Source organism: Dreissena polymorpha, chromosome 6 (assembly GCF_020536995.1).
Source record: "Dreissena polymorpha isolate Duluth1 chromosome 6, UMN_Dpol_1.0, whole genome shotgun sequence".
Classification (NCBI taxonomy): Eukaryota; Metazoa; Mollusca; class Bivalvia; order Myida; family Dreissenidae; genus Dreissena; species Dreissena polymorpha.
This window is the reverse complement of record NC_068360.1, coordinates 48,302,426-48,319,957: the sequence shown is the minus strand read 5'-3', so window position 1 is coordinate 48,319,957 and position 17,532 is coordinate 48,302,426. Positions and strand designations below refer to the sequence as shown.

The following is a 17,532-nucleotide window of genomic DNA, read 5'->3' as shown; positions in this document are numbered from 1 at the left end:
TTTTTAAACAAATAAGTATTTTTTCAGTAAAGTGCAACCGCGCGTTTGTAATATGAAGTCCCCACACTGATCCGACATTTTTCTAACCCTTCAAACGCGCGGTTGACTTGACTGAAAAAATACTTCTTTGTTTAAAAAGATCATTATACCTATAGAAAACTCTCATGAATAAGCGGGCTCTCCACTTTATCCCATTAAAATGGTGAAATATTTAAAAATAGATCCTAAAAAATTTAACTGGGTCACGTTTTATTCTCCCAACACAGATATAAAAAAAGTCACGTGGTATAGGCACCGTGCTTATGCCTAATAAAAAAAGGATAGTCTTTCTTTTTTTTCCATTTGTGAACATGTGAACAAGTTTCGTTATGCAACTCTAAAGAATAGCTCATATACCATTTATCCACAATTACAAGTTATAATATTTATTATCAATATGTACCTCTATAATAATCCCAGGCGCAAACTTTCTACTCATTTTAAGTGCTACATCACTTAAGTCCTAATTCCACCTTGTTCTACTAGTCTCATGACATTTAAATATCACTTTTACCAGTTCATTATGCCATCATGCAAATTTCCCTATCAGTTGATAATCACTTGAATTTGCAAACAGAACAACAAGACTAAGTGATTCAAAAAGGATAAAATAAACCAAAGTTATGTCATAAACTAATAAAAGTTTGATTCCCTTAAAGGTATAGTGATTTCTTTGACATCTTGAACACCTTTTAACGTGTCTTAGAAGCAATAATGCCATTCAGCCTGAAATTTTACTAACACATTTTATTGACATTTTATTATTGACATTTTTAATGTTTACATTTTTGTTTTTGCATAATTATTTACATACACGATTAACAGCCTGTAAAGTTCAAAAGCAGAGTTTATGACTATAATTATATACTTTATAACCATAGGAATCAAGTGAAAAACGTGCCCTAACAATTTGGAACTTTAAATTCCATGTTTACAGTTCACTTATCAGTAGGTATAGCTACCCCTTTAGAATGTGTAAGGTGCTCACAGGATAAGACATTTAATGAACACTAATAAATAATCGGACCTGGCACCCTGGGTACTTATCATGGCCTCAGAATAACTGGGTTGTCTAGGTAGAAGTATTCACAAATCTATGAAACCACTTGTTGTGAGATTAAACATTTGATTGGTTGCTGATCTAATTATCATACTTGTTTAAATAAATACACCCATTTGTGTGTGGCCCTGTTGTATCCGCTATTTTTCTACCAGATGCACTTAAAGTTTTGCAATAATCCCATGAAACATAATGTGACTATGAAGTCCAAAGTTGGTCAACATAATGGTACAATGAAGTCCAAAATAGGTAAACATAATGTGACAATGAAGTCCAAAGTAGGTTAACATAATGTGACAATGAATTCCAAAGTAAGTTAACATAATGTGACAATATATTTCAAAGTAGGTTAACATAATGTGTCAATGAAGTCAAAACTTGATCAACATAATGTGACAATGAAGTCCAAAGTAGGTCAACATAATGGGACAATGAAATCCAAAGAAGGTCAACATAATAGGCCAATAAAGTCCAAACTAGGTCAACATAATGTGTAAATGAAGTCCAAAGTATATCAACATGATGTGACAATGAATTCCAAAGAAGGTCAACATATTTTGTCAATGAAGTCCAAAGTAGGTCAACATAATGTGACAATGAAGTCACAAGAAGGTCAACATAATGTGACAATGAAGTCCAAAGTATGTCAACATAATGTGACTATGAATTCCAAAGTAGGTCAACATAATGTGTCAATGAAGTCCAAACTAGATCAACATCATGTGACAATGATGTCCAAAGTAGGTCAACATAATTGGAAAATGAAGTCCAAAGTAGGTCAACATAATGTGATGATGAAGTCCAAAGTATGTCAACATAATGTGACAATTAATTCCAAAGTAGGTCAACATAATGTGTCAATGAAGTCCAAACTAGATTAACATAATGTGACAATTAGGTCCAAAGTAGGTCAACATAATGTGACAATGAAGTCCAAAGTATGTCAACATATTGTGTCAATGAAGTCCAAAGTTAATAGGCCAATGAAGTCCAACGTAGGTAAACATAATGTGACAATGAAGTCCAAAGGAGGTCAAGGTCAAGGTGTAAGTGGGGATAGATGATATGAGTGGTTATGAGTGGATTTCGGATGACCAATGATACAAGTTGACTTGAGATGATGCATGCTATGAGTCTAGTAAGTTAATCAAGTACAAGTGCTGGGATAAGGCAGTCACTGTACCTTAAGACCAAAAATAGCTAAAACCACTCAACCTGTTGCAGACAAAAAGACTAAATGACAGTCAGGAAAATCTAGTACTTAAGCTTCCTACATGAAGAAATAAAAAAAGAGTGAGCATAAAAACACAATCCAGAATATGGTAACAAAATTATGTTTAAAATCATAATATGTTAATAAATGTCCACCCACTTGAGTGAAACTGTTGTATTCCTTTAACATTTCCTTAACACATACGATAGTTCAACACTCAATCATTAAAATACTGACCCCCTAAAGGCTCAAAATAATAAATACCATTAATGATTGACAAATAATACTCGAAATCATCACATTAATGTATTGTACAGAGTAACTTGGCAGACAAACATGAATAAAGCAGTTTTTATGCCGTTGAGTTGCTATTTTTCTTCATGTTGTCCAGAATATGTTTTTTATACTCACTGTAAAGTTACTAGCAATTAGCATTTATCATTCTTCATCTCCCAATTACTTAACTTTTATTGCGACATTAATGATGTGTCAATTCACCACTTAATTTGTTTATCTTAAATAAATTGCCTTTGAGCAATGAACCACAATTTGTGCAAAACATTTTACATGAATTTGCTCATTTCTTAATTATAATGCATGAAATTAAATTTCAAAAGACTGTGTGCTTATAATGCTAATTTACATATCATAACATTGTAGCAGAGACAGAGCAATGACCTTGATATATAACTTAAAATTGTCTTAAACAACCTTGAACTTATATTACAAGTATCACTGAAAATGACCTTGAACTTATACAGGGGTTTTTTTTTAGAGAAAGGGGAAGACGCTGGATGCTGGGTGAAAGGGGAAAAAGAGTGCGAAAGAGACATATTAGGGGAAAAAATAAAAACTGTTCATTTCAATTTCTATAACTCATCAAAAGAGGCTTGTCTCTGTCCTTTTTGTTCTTAAGCACATTTAACACGTATTAAAGTCAAAGTCCTTAATAAAGTTGCAGGTGAAGATCTAATAATGGGAACTGTTTTCAACTATATTTCTGTACTGGGGTCGGGGGACGATGTCAATTTTGTGATTTCAATTTCATGATGAATGGGTTGACGATCTTGATTTGCTCCAGTATTGGAAGGGAAAGGATCGGCAGCTGCCGATTGTCTACTTTCACTTTCACAATGTTCGATGTTGATTACCTCAGAGTGCTGCTGGGTTATAACGGTTTTCGATGATTCTTTCTTAAAAAATGCCTCGATGCGTTCAGTATCTTCCGAGTCCGAATGTTTTATTTTGTTTGTGGAAGAATGCCAATTGTGAGACATTTTTTTCTGTTTTCACGTTTATATCTTGGCTTGCATATAGCCCGGATGAAAATTCGACTGGTTTCCGGTAATAAATTGACGAAACACGCTTCTCGCGCATCCAGTAAAATAGTCACATGATTATTACGATTAGTTGCCCAGTTTACATGACGTAATTTAAGAGCTATATTTAGAATAACTGGGATTCCCAGGTTTTTTGCGTTCGTCTGGAGAGAGAGAGAGAGAGTGAGATCGTTGTACTTGGTGCAAATTGGATAATTGTCGAATGCCAAAAGGAAAAATAAACATTTCTTTGAGGGAAAATATTATATTTTGGTGGAAAATGTTATTTTTGGTGGGGAAATTGCATATTGAGGGGAAAAATTCTGGTAGGGGAAGACGCCGAATATCGGCGTCACTTTCTTAGTAAAAAAAAACCCTGTTATATACATGGAGAATCACTTAAAATGAGTAGACATCTTACACAAAGTTTCAACTAGATATTTTCAACAGACATTTTTTGTTTTAATTTTTTATGCACAGATTTTGACCCCTTTGACCTTTAACTTAGGGTCCGCGTTTAGGTTTCGAAATCTGAGTTTAGGTTTAGGAAAAGCATTTTTGGGGGGCATATGTCTTCCGATGGAGACAGCTCTTGTTCTTAAATCTGTTACACTGTTGCTTTATTTATTGACTTAAGCTGACATGCATCCACACAGTGAGTGCATGACCAAAACTTTTTGATCGTAGCCATTAGCGTTCTTGAGTTATCATCTGGAAACAATTTTACTGTTTCGGGTCACCGTGACCTTGACCTTTGACCTAGTGACCTGAAAATCAATATGGGTCATCTGCGAGTCATGATCAATGTACCTATTAAGTTTCATGATCCTTGGCGTAAGCGTTCTTGAGTTATCATCCGGAAACCATTTAATTATTTCGGGTCACCGTGACCTAAATCTTTGACCTAGTGACCTCAAAATCAATAGGGGTCATCTGCGAGTCATGATCAATCTACCCATGAAGTTTCATGATCCTAGGCATATGTGTTCTTGAATTATCATCGGGAAACCATTTTACTATTTCGGGTCACTGTGACCTTGACCTTTGACCTAGTGACCTGAAAATCAATAGGGGTCATCGGCGAGTCATGATCAATCTACCTATCAAGTTTCATGATCCTAGGCCTAAGAGTTTTTGAGTTATCATCCGGAAACCATTTTACTATTTTGGGTCACCGTGACCTTGACCTTTGACCTAGTGACCTCAAAATCAATAGGGGTCATCTGTGAGTCATGATCAATGTACCTATGAAGTTTCATGATCCTAGGCCCAAGCGTTCTTGAGTTATCATCCGGAAACCACCTGGTGGACGGACCAACAGACCGGCAGACCGACATGTGCAAAGCAATATACCCCCTCTTCTTCGAAGGGGGGCATAATAAAAGCCGACAGACCGACAGACCGACATGTGCAAAGCAATATACCCCCTCTTCTTCGAAAGAGGGCATAATAAAAGCTTGTTAGTGTTCTATGGCATTAGTATGCTTTTGCAGTCACTATTTTTGATATTCAGAATGTTTATTAACTACATTTTGTCCATATATGATATGCTAAAGGCATGACATTTGAAAACGTATATAAAATGTAAATTACTAAACAAGAAAGCTAAACATACCTTTCCTAAAATCACCATGTCTGCTGGTCTCTTATGTTTGTGTCAGTATGAATTTATTCCAATCTGAAATCAACAAAATTGCAGCATGAATATATGCATCACGGAAAGAATATAATACAGAACACTCCAACCATTCATGAAAATATAGTCTATAGGAATTATTTAAGTATACTACAATTAAAGGGACTTGTTCACAGATTTTTATAAACAAAAACTGATAAAAATATAACATAAACAAGAGCCTCGCATAACAGGTGCCAATGCTCGGCTGCGGGTGCATTTTTTTTATAAATGAAAGCTTGTCAGATTTTTTTTTTTTTTTAAGGGGTCACAGTGACCTTTGACCTTATGACCCAAAAATAGGTGTGGCGTGTAGAACTCATCAAGGTGCATCTACATATGAAGTTTCAAAGTTGCAGGTGGAAGCACTTTGATTTTAGAGCAAAATGTGCAAGTTTTAGCACGACGCCGGCGGATGGCACTATGAGCTGGCTATGACAATACCTCGGGTTTTCTCCGAAAAAAGCCGAGCTTTAAACTATAAGGTTGAGAATAATCTTTATGAGTTCAATATACAGACAAAAGACTTGAAAGAAAAGTAGCTGTCTTTTATAGGTTTCAAACAGGACATCTGAAAATTTAATTCTAAAACGCTTCAACTAGCTTATTAAGGCTTTGCAGTGTTAATTGTATTTTAAACCATCTTTAACTTTTATATTTAATTAATGAAAAGAAAAAAGGATGCTTACCAGTAATGTTTTTCCTCTTTTTTGTCAATTGATTATTATCCATCAATGAAAAAGGATTTTTCATATTTTATAATTATTTGTAAACCTTTATTGTTATTTTGTAATCAACCTTAAATTTAAACAGATTTTCAAAAGTTTGTATTGACCAGTATAGAGAGGCAGGGTGGTGGAAACAAAAAGAGACAACACACATCACTCTGCTATTTGCACTAGATCTCTCTCTCTCTCTCTCTCTCTGAGTTAACTGTTTTTTGCTATCATGCACTAGATCTCTTCCTATAAGTTAACTGTTTACTTGCTATCTTGCACTAGATCTCTCCATATAAGTTAACTGTTTACCTGCTATCTTGCACTATATCTCCCCATATGAGTTAACTGTTTACCTGCTATCTTGCACTAGTTCTCCTTATGAGTTAACTGTTTACCTGCTATCTTGCACTAGATCTCTCCTTATGAGTTAACTGTTTACCTGCTTTATTGCACTAGATCTCTCCCTATGAGTTAACTGCTTTTTGGCTATCTTGAACTAGATCTCTCCATATGAGTTAACTGTTTACTTGCTATCTTGCAATAGATCTCTCCATATGAGTTAACTGTTTACCTGCTATCTTGCACTATATCTCTCCCTATGAGTTAACTGTTTACCTGCTTTATTGCACTAGATCTCTCCCTATGAGTTAACTGTTTACTTGCTATCTTGCACTAGATCTCTCCCTATGAGTTAACTGTGTACCTGCTATCTTGCACTAGATCTCTCACTGTGAGTTAACTGTTTACCTGCTTTATTGCACTAGATCTCTCCCAATGAGTTAACTGGTTTTTTTTGCTTTCTTGAACTAGATCTCTCCATATGAGTTTACTGTTTACTTGCTATCTTGCACTAGATCATTCCCTATGAGTTAACTGTTTACCTGGTATCTTGCACTAGATCTCTCCATATGAGTGAACTGTTCACCTGCTTTATTGCAACTTGATCTCTCCCTATGAGTTATCTGTTTACCTGATATCTTGCACTAGATCACTCCCTATGAGTTAACTGTTTCAACCTGCTTTATTGCACTAGATCACTCCCTATTAGTTAACTGTTTGCCTGATATCTTGCACTATATCTCTCCCTATGAGTTAACTGTTTACTTGCCATCTTACACTAGATCTCTACCTGTGAGTTAACTGTTTACCTACTTTATTGCAGTAGATATCTCCCTATGAGTTAACTGTTTACTTGCTATCTTGCACTAGATCTCTCCCTATGATTAACTGTTTACTTGCCATCTTGCATTAGATATCTCCCTATGAGTTAACAGTTTACCTGCTTTATTGCACTAGATATCTCCCTATGAGTTAACTGTATACCTGCAATCTTGCACTAGACATCTCCCTATGAGTTAACTGTTTACCTGCAATCTTGCACTAGATATCTCTCTATGAGTTAACTGTTTACCTGCAATCTTGCACTAAACATCTCCCTATGAGTTAACAGTTTACCTGAAATCTTGCACTAGATCTCTCCCTATGAGTTAATTGTTAACCTGATATCTTGCACTAGATCTCTCCATATAAGTTCACTGTTAACCTGATATCTTGCACTAGATCTCTTGCTATCAGATAACTGTTAACCTGATATCTTACACTAGATCTCTCCCTATTAGTTAACTGTTTACCTGATATCTTACACTAGATTTCTCCCTATGAGTTAACTATTTACCTGATATCTTACACTAGATCTCTCCCTATGAGTTAACTGTTTACCCGATATCTTACACTAGATCTCTCCCTATGAGTTAACTGTTAACCTGATATCTTGCACTAGATCTCTCCCTATGAGTGAACTGATAACCTGTTATCTTGCACTAGATCTCTCCCTATGAGTTAACAGTTTACCTGATATCTTACACTAGATCTCTCCCTATGAGTTAACTGTTTACCTGCTTTATTGCACTTGATCTCTCCCTATGAGTTAACTGTTTACTTGCTATCTTGCACTAGATCTCTTCCTATGACATAACTGTTTACCTGATATCTTGCACTAGATCTCTCCCTATGAGTTAACTGTTTACCATCCTAACACATTCATGCAATATTGTAGAAATGTACAATAAACCCAATATGGTACAAATGTGCAATAAACTGTTATCATAAACAGATTAAGGTAATAACATGGAAATTAATGTAAATTAACCTAATTACTGAGCGTTTACTCACAACCTAGTGAAGTCAATTACTTTAGTTTACTGCTGTTTACGACTTCAATTTTTGTCACTTGCTTTTGTTGCTTGTGATTGTTTTTAACCCATTTATGCCTAGTGGACTATCCCATCCTTTAAAATTGGAACAATTTATTTCCAAAATTAGGGATGTCTAGTATACTTATTTCTATATTTAAAATTTTTCTTACAGAAATTTCTTGAAGCAAACAGCGGCGTCTCATCTGGGTCTAAGCTGTTTGCCAAGGCCTTTTTTCTAGACGTTAGGCATATATGGGTTAAAAATATGCTGAATATGTCCATCATTCTGTCCGTAATAAAATGATTGTAAAAATTGTGTTTACTTATAACGTTTAAAGGAGTATATGGACAAATTTAGAATAAATCATAACAACAGACGTAAATGACTAGTAAAAATACATCATAGAGGTTAACAAACTTAATTGAACTTATGTGAGAAGACAGTATTTGATTTTGTGGTCAGTGTTATAAATATTAAGATGTACTGCCTGTAATGTTATACTGTTTTTTAACAATTTTTTTTTTTATTTCATGGTTGGGTGTATCATAACGACAGGTTCGGTTCCATGCTTTTCATTTAACCCTTTACCACTTAGATACGTATGTTTACGCATTTGTAGTCCCTTAGAAAGTTTTATTTAATTAAAGACCTTTCTCAGTAGATTCAAATTTCAAAGGCTTCATTTCTGGTATTATGCTGTTTGCACTTAGCCATTTCTACTTTGAGTGGGAAAGGGTTAAATGTGTACTTGAACACATATATAAGCTGGACCATGCAGTCACTTTGACGACTGACTATGTGGTACCTTGTAAAGTAATCAAATTATGAAATTAATCATTTGTTCAACAATTAACAAATTATGATACATAACAGACCACTAATAATCAATTGTCATAAAACAAATTAACTTTCATTTATTATTGGGAGTATTTTTTCAAATGGGTTGTACTATGTTCATAGCCATTTTTAACAAAGTAAATGTTATTTGGACAACCCCCTCGAATTATTCACCACAGTTACCGGAGTTTTTCATGAAAACCGCATGATAATGCTTGCTATTTACATTTTCTTTCACAGGAAAATATGCCACAAAATGACTCTCTTTTTTTTAATAAGTAACCTTTCTTCCATATTATGTACAGACACATACAAAACCTGGTAATGACTCGCTTATCAACAGTATTTGCAGATTTAAATAACATTCTATTTTCTTAAAACAAAATTGCCTATTATACAGAACTTACAATACAGAGACAAAAGATTGCCTCAGGTATCCATGAATGAATTATCATAGTTTTCAATCGGTCCCTTATCTATTTGAGGCATGATATAAGTCATACACAGGGGCAGAATTCAGACAATGGTGGCAGATATTGAATATCAGTAGCACTATAACGCTGTTTGACAAACAAACAAACAAACATGGCAAACTAAATGTGAAGTGTAGAACTAAGACAGATTGAAGCCTCTAAACTAAGACCAGTCTACCTGTAAGAGTTACAAATTGGTTTACCACATAATGAAATATTTCAAGTTTCTTGTAATTTACTACACAATAAACACAATTAACTATTTTATATGTACAAGAGAGATATATCAATTGATATTTATGAAACAGAAAATAATATCTTTTAGAGTGCACATTATATCATTAGTCACACTTATTTGAATCTAAATTAGTAGGAAAGAAATCAAAGCCCACCCTTTGCAAAAATGAAAAAATAATGATTTTCTTCTTCAATTTCTTGCACAATAGTATAAGCAAAACGCCTAAGCACTTTCATCATTTAAATAAACTTTATCACACTCAATGGTGACTGGAATACTGACTTCTGTTGATAACATTCATAGTTTCACATACCAAATTTTGAAATTGATTTTAAACTAAGCAAGCTTGTCTAAGTTTTAGAATGATTTGATCATGTTATCTTGTACTTGAGACAGATAACATGTATTACACCAAACAATTTTATCAATACCGTGTAAGTACTTCAAACGATTTGACACCTTAGGGCTACACCCAGTTTCTTGTACAATCTTGCGTGCAGTGCACAGCTTTTGTCACTTTACACAGCTATTGTCACAGTACACAGCCATTGTCACAGTGCACAACTATTGTCACAGTGAACAGCCATTGTCATATCACAGGCCATTGTCATAGTGCCCAACTATTGTAAAAGTGTACAGCTATTGTCACAGTGCACAGATATTTCAGGTCACACAGCAATTGTTACAGTGAACAGCTATTGCCACAGTACACAGCCATTGTAAGAGTGAACACCTATTGTCTCAGTGCACCACTATTGCCACAGTGCACAACTATTGTCAAAGTGCAAAGCCATTGTCACATTTCACAGCTATTATCACAGTGCACAGATTTGGTCACAGTTAACAGCCATTGTTATATTCAGCAGCTATCGTCACAGTACACAACTATTGTCACATTTCACAAATTTTGTCACAGTGCACAGCTTTTGTCACAGTGAACAGCCATTGCCACATTCCACACCTATTGTCACAGTGCACAGCCATTGTTACATCACACAGCTTTTGTCACAGTTAATGGCTTTTGTAACAGTAAAATGGCCAAAGTGCCTTTCTTAGTGTCACACTACACAGCTATTGTAACAGTGCACAGCTATTGTCACAGTAAATGGCTATTGTCACAGTGCATTGCAGTCACCAAATGCATTAATAGTGTCACACTATACAGCTATTGTTTCAGTGAACAGCAATAGACACAGTGTACAGCTATTGACACAGTGCATAGTCATTGTCACAGTGTACAGGTATTGTAACACTGCAAATCAATTGTCACTTTGCACAACTATTGTTCTACATTGTCACAGTACACAGCTTTTGCCACATTGCAAAGTAATTGTCACAGTGCACAGCTATTTCACAGTACGCAGCCTTTGTCACAGTGCACAACAATTGTCACAGTACACAGCCATTGAAACACTGCACAGATATTGTCAAAGTGAACAGCTATTGTCCTTATAGTGTACATCTATTGACACAGTGCACAGTTATTGTCACACTGCACATCTCAATTTCACAGTGCACAACCACATTGCATATAATATTTTACATCCTTAAAGGGAAGTTCTTTAAATAGGATCGTGTTTTCCCAAAATGAAACTAATCCCTAGAAATAAAGTAGGGATTATAAAATACTAAGTCTAAAAAAATACTGTGGCAGTAAAGTCACATATTACTTATGATCCCTTAAAGTTGTTATTGGATGTTGTCCCATTCCTCTATACACAAATAAAAAATGACTTCACAACAACATGCTGAAAACTGCAAATTATCTCTTTGCGTGCAATTATATGATAAGTACTTTAAAACTTACCCTTCAAAACATCACAGACAAATATAAGTGCACATTTTAAAATCTCCTAATAAGTATTCAATTTCCATTTAAAAACTGTAACACAGTCCTTTCAGGTAAATTCTATCAGTCTCGGGTGTTATTACTTTCAAACAGCACACAGGTTGTTCAATGCGGAAGTCTCTAGGGAGTTTCGTCTAACATGTTATCATTAAGTACACAAAAGGTTTTGTCTATTTTCTGCATCGAAGATAAAGAATTATGCAAACATTTCATTAGCATACGGGCCACAATCTTACCCATATAATCCACTATGCTTATTTTGTAGGAAGTGTATGTGTAATTTAGTGGCAAAATGTGCACTGAGAAATAAACATTATAATGGCATGTTCCAAGTGAATAACATAGTAAATATGCATTATGCCTTACACACAGTGGCAAAATGATTGTGCACTGTGAATAATACATCCAGTGCCGGATAATAGCATCGTAGAGGCCCATAGGCAGTGAGACGTTTGGGGCCCAAGCCCTTAGTCGGCTAGTGCCTACTAGAACGCCAGTGAGTGCACAGTCGTTTTCACTTGTTTAAATTAGCCTACCACTGCCAAGGCTGGAAAGACAGAGAATGTTACAATGTCACAACTTTACATTGGTATAAGATAATTGACTTTGTCAACTTGTTGTCAAGTCATTAGATTAGGCTCAGTATAATTATAAGTAGGTACAAACAAGAGCACCGCATAACGGTTGCCATGCTCGGCTGCGAAAGCTTGTCAGAATTTTCACCTAGTGACCCAAAATGGGTGTGGCCTGTAGAAGTCATCAAGGTGCATGTACATATGAAGTTTCAAAGTTGTAGGTGGACGCACTATGATGTTAGAAGCAAAGTTAATGTTTTATATTAGAGATCACAGTGACCTTGACCTTTGACCTTGTGACCCAAAAATGGGTGTGGCATGTAGAACTCATCAAGGTGCATCATCATCAGTACAGATGAAGTTTCAAAGTTGTAGGTGGAAGCACTGTGATGTTAGAGGCAAAGTTAAAGTTTTATATTAGAGGTCACAGTGACCTTGACCTTTGACCTAGTGACCCAAAAATGGGTGTGGCGTGTAGAAGTCATCAAGGTGCATGTACATATGAAGTTTCAAAGTTGTAGGTGGAAGCACTATGATGTTAGAGGCAAAGTTAAAGCTTTATATTAGAGGTCACAGTGACCTTGACCTTTGACCTAGTGACCCAAAAATGGGTGTGTCGTGTAGAAGTCATCAAGGTGCATGTACATATGAAGTTTCAAAGTTGTAGGTGCCCGGGTGTACATTGTCCAGGGTAATCATGGAACTTAGGCTGGAAATCCATGGTATAACATGGTATTCCATGGAAATCCCTGGAATTTGAAACAGTTTCCAGGGTTTTCCAGGGTTTTGTTCTAGAAATGTCCATGAAACGTGGACTTTTTTTCCAAGCATTTTCCAGCCTTGGATGGAAAAGCATGAAAAGGAATGGAAAACGCTGGATTTAGGCTGGATAACCATGGAAAATATTTCCAGATAGCATGGAAAGTGGAAAAGTGAATTTTTTAAGCATGGAAAAGACTCTAACATTTTCAGCTGACCCTGGAAAAAACTTAGACTTTATAAGAGGAGAAAATAACTTATAAAAATGCAACACATTTTATTCGCAGTAAATCAGAGTTCAACAATTTACACAACATATGAATAAAACATAAAACAATGTGCATAGTTTGGGCAGAAATAGTAGTAGTTATAGTAGTAGTAGTAGTGGTAGAAGTAGTAATGCTGAGGCTGGCAGTAGAATATGTTGTAGGAGTAGAAGTAAAAGTGGTTGTTGTATAAGTTGTATAAGCATTTAAACTACTGATAATTATACTATTGGTGCAAATTTAAGTGACAGTAGCAGTAGTAGCAGTTATTATTGTGTTGTTGTTTTAGCATTTACAGGAATAGTTGCAGTAACGGTAGCAATAGTAGAATAAATAATAATAACAATACTAGTAGCAGCAGTAGTAGTAGTAGTTAAGGAAGTAGCATTAGCAGCAGCAGCAGTAGTAGTAGTAGAAGTAGTAGTAGTAGAAGTAGTAGTAGTAGAAGTAGCAGCAGCAGCAGTAGTAGCAGTAGCAGCATCAGCAGCATCAGTAGCAGTAGTAGTAGCAGTAGTAGTAGCAATAGTAGTTGAAGTACTAGTAGTAGTAGTAGTAGTAGTAGTAGTAGTAGTAGTAGTAGTAGTAGTGGTAGTAGTAGTAGTAGTAGTAGTAGTAGTAACAGCAGCAGCAGCAGCAGCAGCAGTAGTAGTAGTAGTCGCTGCAGCAGGAGTTGTAGTAGTAGTAGCAGCAGCAGCAGCAGTAGCAGTAGTAGTAGCAGCAGCAGCAGCAGGAGTAGTAGCAGCAGCAGCAGCAGTAGCAGTAGTAGTAGTAGTAGTTGAAGCACTAGCAGTAGTTGAAGCAGTAGTAGTAGTAGTAGCAGTAGTAGCAGCAGTAGTAGTAGTAGTAATAGTAGTAGTAGTAGAAGTAGTAGTAGTAGTAGTAGTAGTATAAGTAGAAGTAGCAGTAGTAGTAGTAGTAGTAGTAGTAGTAGTAGTAGTAGTAGTAGTAGTAGTAGTAGTAGTAGTAGTTGTTGTTGTTGTTGTTGTTGTTGTTGTTGTTGTTGTTGTTGTGGCTGTTGTAATAGTAGTAGTAGTTTTGCAGAAGTAGTAGTAGTAGTAGTAGTACTAGTAGTAGAAGTAATAGTAGTAACTTTCAAAGCAATGTCTACAAGTTTAAATTCTTTAACCCTGTTCAAGGTGTATACACACTCAATATTTAACTACAGTCCAGGTTTGCAATTAACAAACTATCTGATAAACCTGTGTGTGAGTCAGATATGTCTGCTGCTAATCTATTGGTTATAAAATATCACAGTCTTTTCTGATTGGCTGAGTTCAAATACAGAAAGTTTACCTGTTAGATTGAAATTCTGGCGTAATGTAGAAAATTTGCAGGTTAAACTTGTTGTTAAAATGAAGTTAATGTAATGTTCACAAACAGTAGAGTTAATGAGTTTTTCCATTAACAAGAATTTCTTAAAATAATAATGTATGGATATCATTTGGAAAGTGACATGAAATGTTGTTAAAAAGTGATGCATACAAGTGTTTCAGAAGTCTGTCTAGGAATAGAACAACAACTGAAGGTTTGTGCTTTTCATTATTTCTAAATATTCCTTTAAATTTATTCTTCTTATGTCATCATTGTAGACCTTTTTTATGTGACATTTTAGGTAAAAGTATGGCAAATATAGAAGTTTAAAAGCAGCTGTCACACACATTTTCACTAAGTGCAGTTTGCAGCTTGATAAAGGAAGTCCTATGTGGAGATATTAATAAGCTTGAATGTAGTATCGGAAGTTTATAATGCATGGCTAGGGAACTGAGGCTAAGGGAGTTATGTGCTGTGCATGATGAGAACTCAATGCTCATTAATGCTGTTAATGTTTATAAATAAATTAATTAAACCAATAGCATTGTTTTTTAGGTTTCACTGCGCATTTTCATACCAATAGAATTACACATCATTCTAATTATAGCAATAATAAACTTGTACTAATCATACCTACAAATTTTGTTATGCTATGCTTTGTGATGTATTAACTTCATTGTAAGTTATTATTTAAAGACAATTTTACTAAATATTTAAAACAATACTTGAATTATTTTCTATATACATTTTCATTATGTGCTTTAACTGTAGCTGACCAGTTGATGGAAGATACTGCAGAGTTTGGCAGGGAAATAACCCAAGACAGCAAAGCGGCTCTTTTGGCGCATTTACCAAGAGGACTAACGTGGCCACAAATTCATGGTAAATATTGTTATGCCCCGGGCTCATATAAGTAATTTAGTGTTAACCACCTGAAAGTATTTTGTCTTTTTGGTATCCAATATTTTGGTCTAGTTTCAATTACAGGTTATTTTTTATATGAATTAGCAAATTAGCATATCTTTCATATAGCAATATCTGAATATAAAATTCCTATATATGTTTGAGTTTCCAGATACATGCTAGTGTACCCCGTTTTGGGGCATTTAAGAAAACAACAATATAAATTTCAAAATAAAAGAGAGTCATATATAAAAATATAAGTTAAATCACCAATTTATTCACTTGAAAGTTTCAGTTTTCCTGTGTGGTTGCCTGTTTGCAAGTAGATTAAGGCCCGCTTGCAAACTTTAAGAGAATAAATTTCAGTAAATGGAAAAGAAATAATTGCTAACTACTTAGGATCGTAAATGTTCGCTCAAATACAAAAAAGCCAGATGTACCGAATTGAGCAGTGATATGAAATATCTAAAATAGATTAAAATATGAATGAGCATTGAAGTATAGATATTCAATCATATGATTGCTGCACATTTACTTTTACAGATGAATGTAAAAAACTTATGACTTTCTTGTAATATTGTTTGCTTTGTTTTTCTTTCAGAGATCATGCAGGAGCCGTACAGTATAACAGCAGTACAAGTTCTATAAAAGATCCACGACCTACTGAAGCCCAGCTAATTAACAAAAAAGTTTTTAAAAACTGTAATTTTATCCCACCTGGGTACTTATAATTTACTAAGCTGCCTTCACAAGTTTTAGACTTGCAATTATATTTTAAACTGTCACTTGGAAAGTAATACATGTACATGCATTGTGTTCTGAATTTCTTTGAACAATAAAATTATATAAAAGTATTTTAATGAAATTGAGCACCTAAATTGCATTAAAGTGAAAGTAGCTGAGAAAAATAGTATCCTTGTGCTCATGGGCATCTACATATATTGTGACAAACATGAAGTAGCTAAAATAACTTAAATTTTTCATTTTGTTTCTTGTATATCGTTTGTACAGGGTTCGTGAATTGTTACTGTATATTACTTGACTTGCTTGTATTTTGTTACTTTGAATACATGTTGTTAAGGTTGCATTATACTTTTTAACCTTTAAAGTAGCGCCTGTTCTGTTATGTAAGGGCCTGATTTATGATAATGGACCTAGAGGCTTTGTAAGCATGTATTAAACAACACTTGTTTGATCTGAATAATTTGTTAAATAAATGTAACACAATTTGTAATCTGATGTTATATTTTGATGAATTGTGAACAAAATAATACATCGAAGAAACTAAGGCATTATGTTGATTTTTTGTTTTGTTTTAATCTAACCTTAAATTATGATTTATTTAAGCTGTGAGTATTGTATTCATTTAATACATGAATATTGTTTTTAGACCAGAAATTTCTTTTTCTATTCAGTGACCATGGTAAACGCTGGACAATTTTCCATGTTATACCAGGCATCCATGGAATATTAAACAAAGAAAAACCCTGGAACATTTTCCAGGGTTTTCCAGCCAGCATGGAAAAAATACCGTCCGAATACTCCATGTAATCTGGAAAACCCTGGAAAAAAATCCATGGTTTTCCATGGTTTTCCAGATTACATGGAGTATTCGGACGGTATTTATTCCATGCTGGCTGGAAAACCCTGGAAATTGTTCCATGGTAATTATTCCAGGGAGCCTGGAAAACCATGGAAACTATTCCAGGCTATTTCCACATACATGTACCATGGACAATTTTCCACCGTTTTTTTTTTTAATATTGACGCTGGAAAAGGCTGGAAACTTAGTCCGAATACTCCAGCCTCATATTTTCCATGGATTTCCATGGAAAACCCTGGACAAAGTACACCCGGGTGGAAGCACTATGATGTTAGAGGCAAAGTTAAAGTTTCATATTAGAGGTCACAGTGACCTTGACCTTTAACCTAGTGACCCAAAAATGGGTGTGGTGTGTAGAACTCATCAAGGTGCATGTACATATGAAGTTTCAGAGTTGTAGGTGGAAGCACTTTAATTTTAGAGCCAATGTAAACTTTTTAGCATGACGCTGGACGGCGGACGACGAGGAGGCTATGACAATACCTGGGGTTTTCTCC

General features: G+C 35.0%; 1 protein-coding gene and 1 long non-coding RNA gene across 7 annotated transcripts in view; one reads left to right on the top strand and one right to left on the bottom strand.

Annotated features, from left to right (window-relative positions):
* The window catches only part of LOC127834201 (myosin-VIIa-like), a 96,898-nt gene that overhangs the window by 75,293 nt on the left and 4,073 nt on the right, over positions 1-17,532 (bottom strand). For 5 of the 6 annotated variants that reach the window (XM_052359849.1, XM_052359854.1, XM_052359853.1 and 2 more), the window contains exon 2: positions 5,247-5,309. In XM_052359849.1, the coding sequence (XP_052215809.1) occupies positions 5,247-5,264 (18 nt within the window). In that variant the 5' untranslated portion in view covers positions 5,265-5,309. Of the gene's footprint in view, positions 1-5,246; positions 5,310-11,576; positions 11,745-17,532 lie in introns of those variants that run through there. The other variant, XM_052359851.1, reaches the window with a different exon arrangement.
* On the top strand, positions 14,544-16,720 carry LOC127834202 (uncharacterized). The gene is made up of 3 exons (XR_008027833.1): positions 14,544-14,743; positions 15,301-15,411; positions 16,034-16,720. It is a non-coding gene; the product is annotated as an uncharacterized LOC127834202 (long non-coding RNA).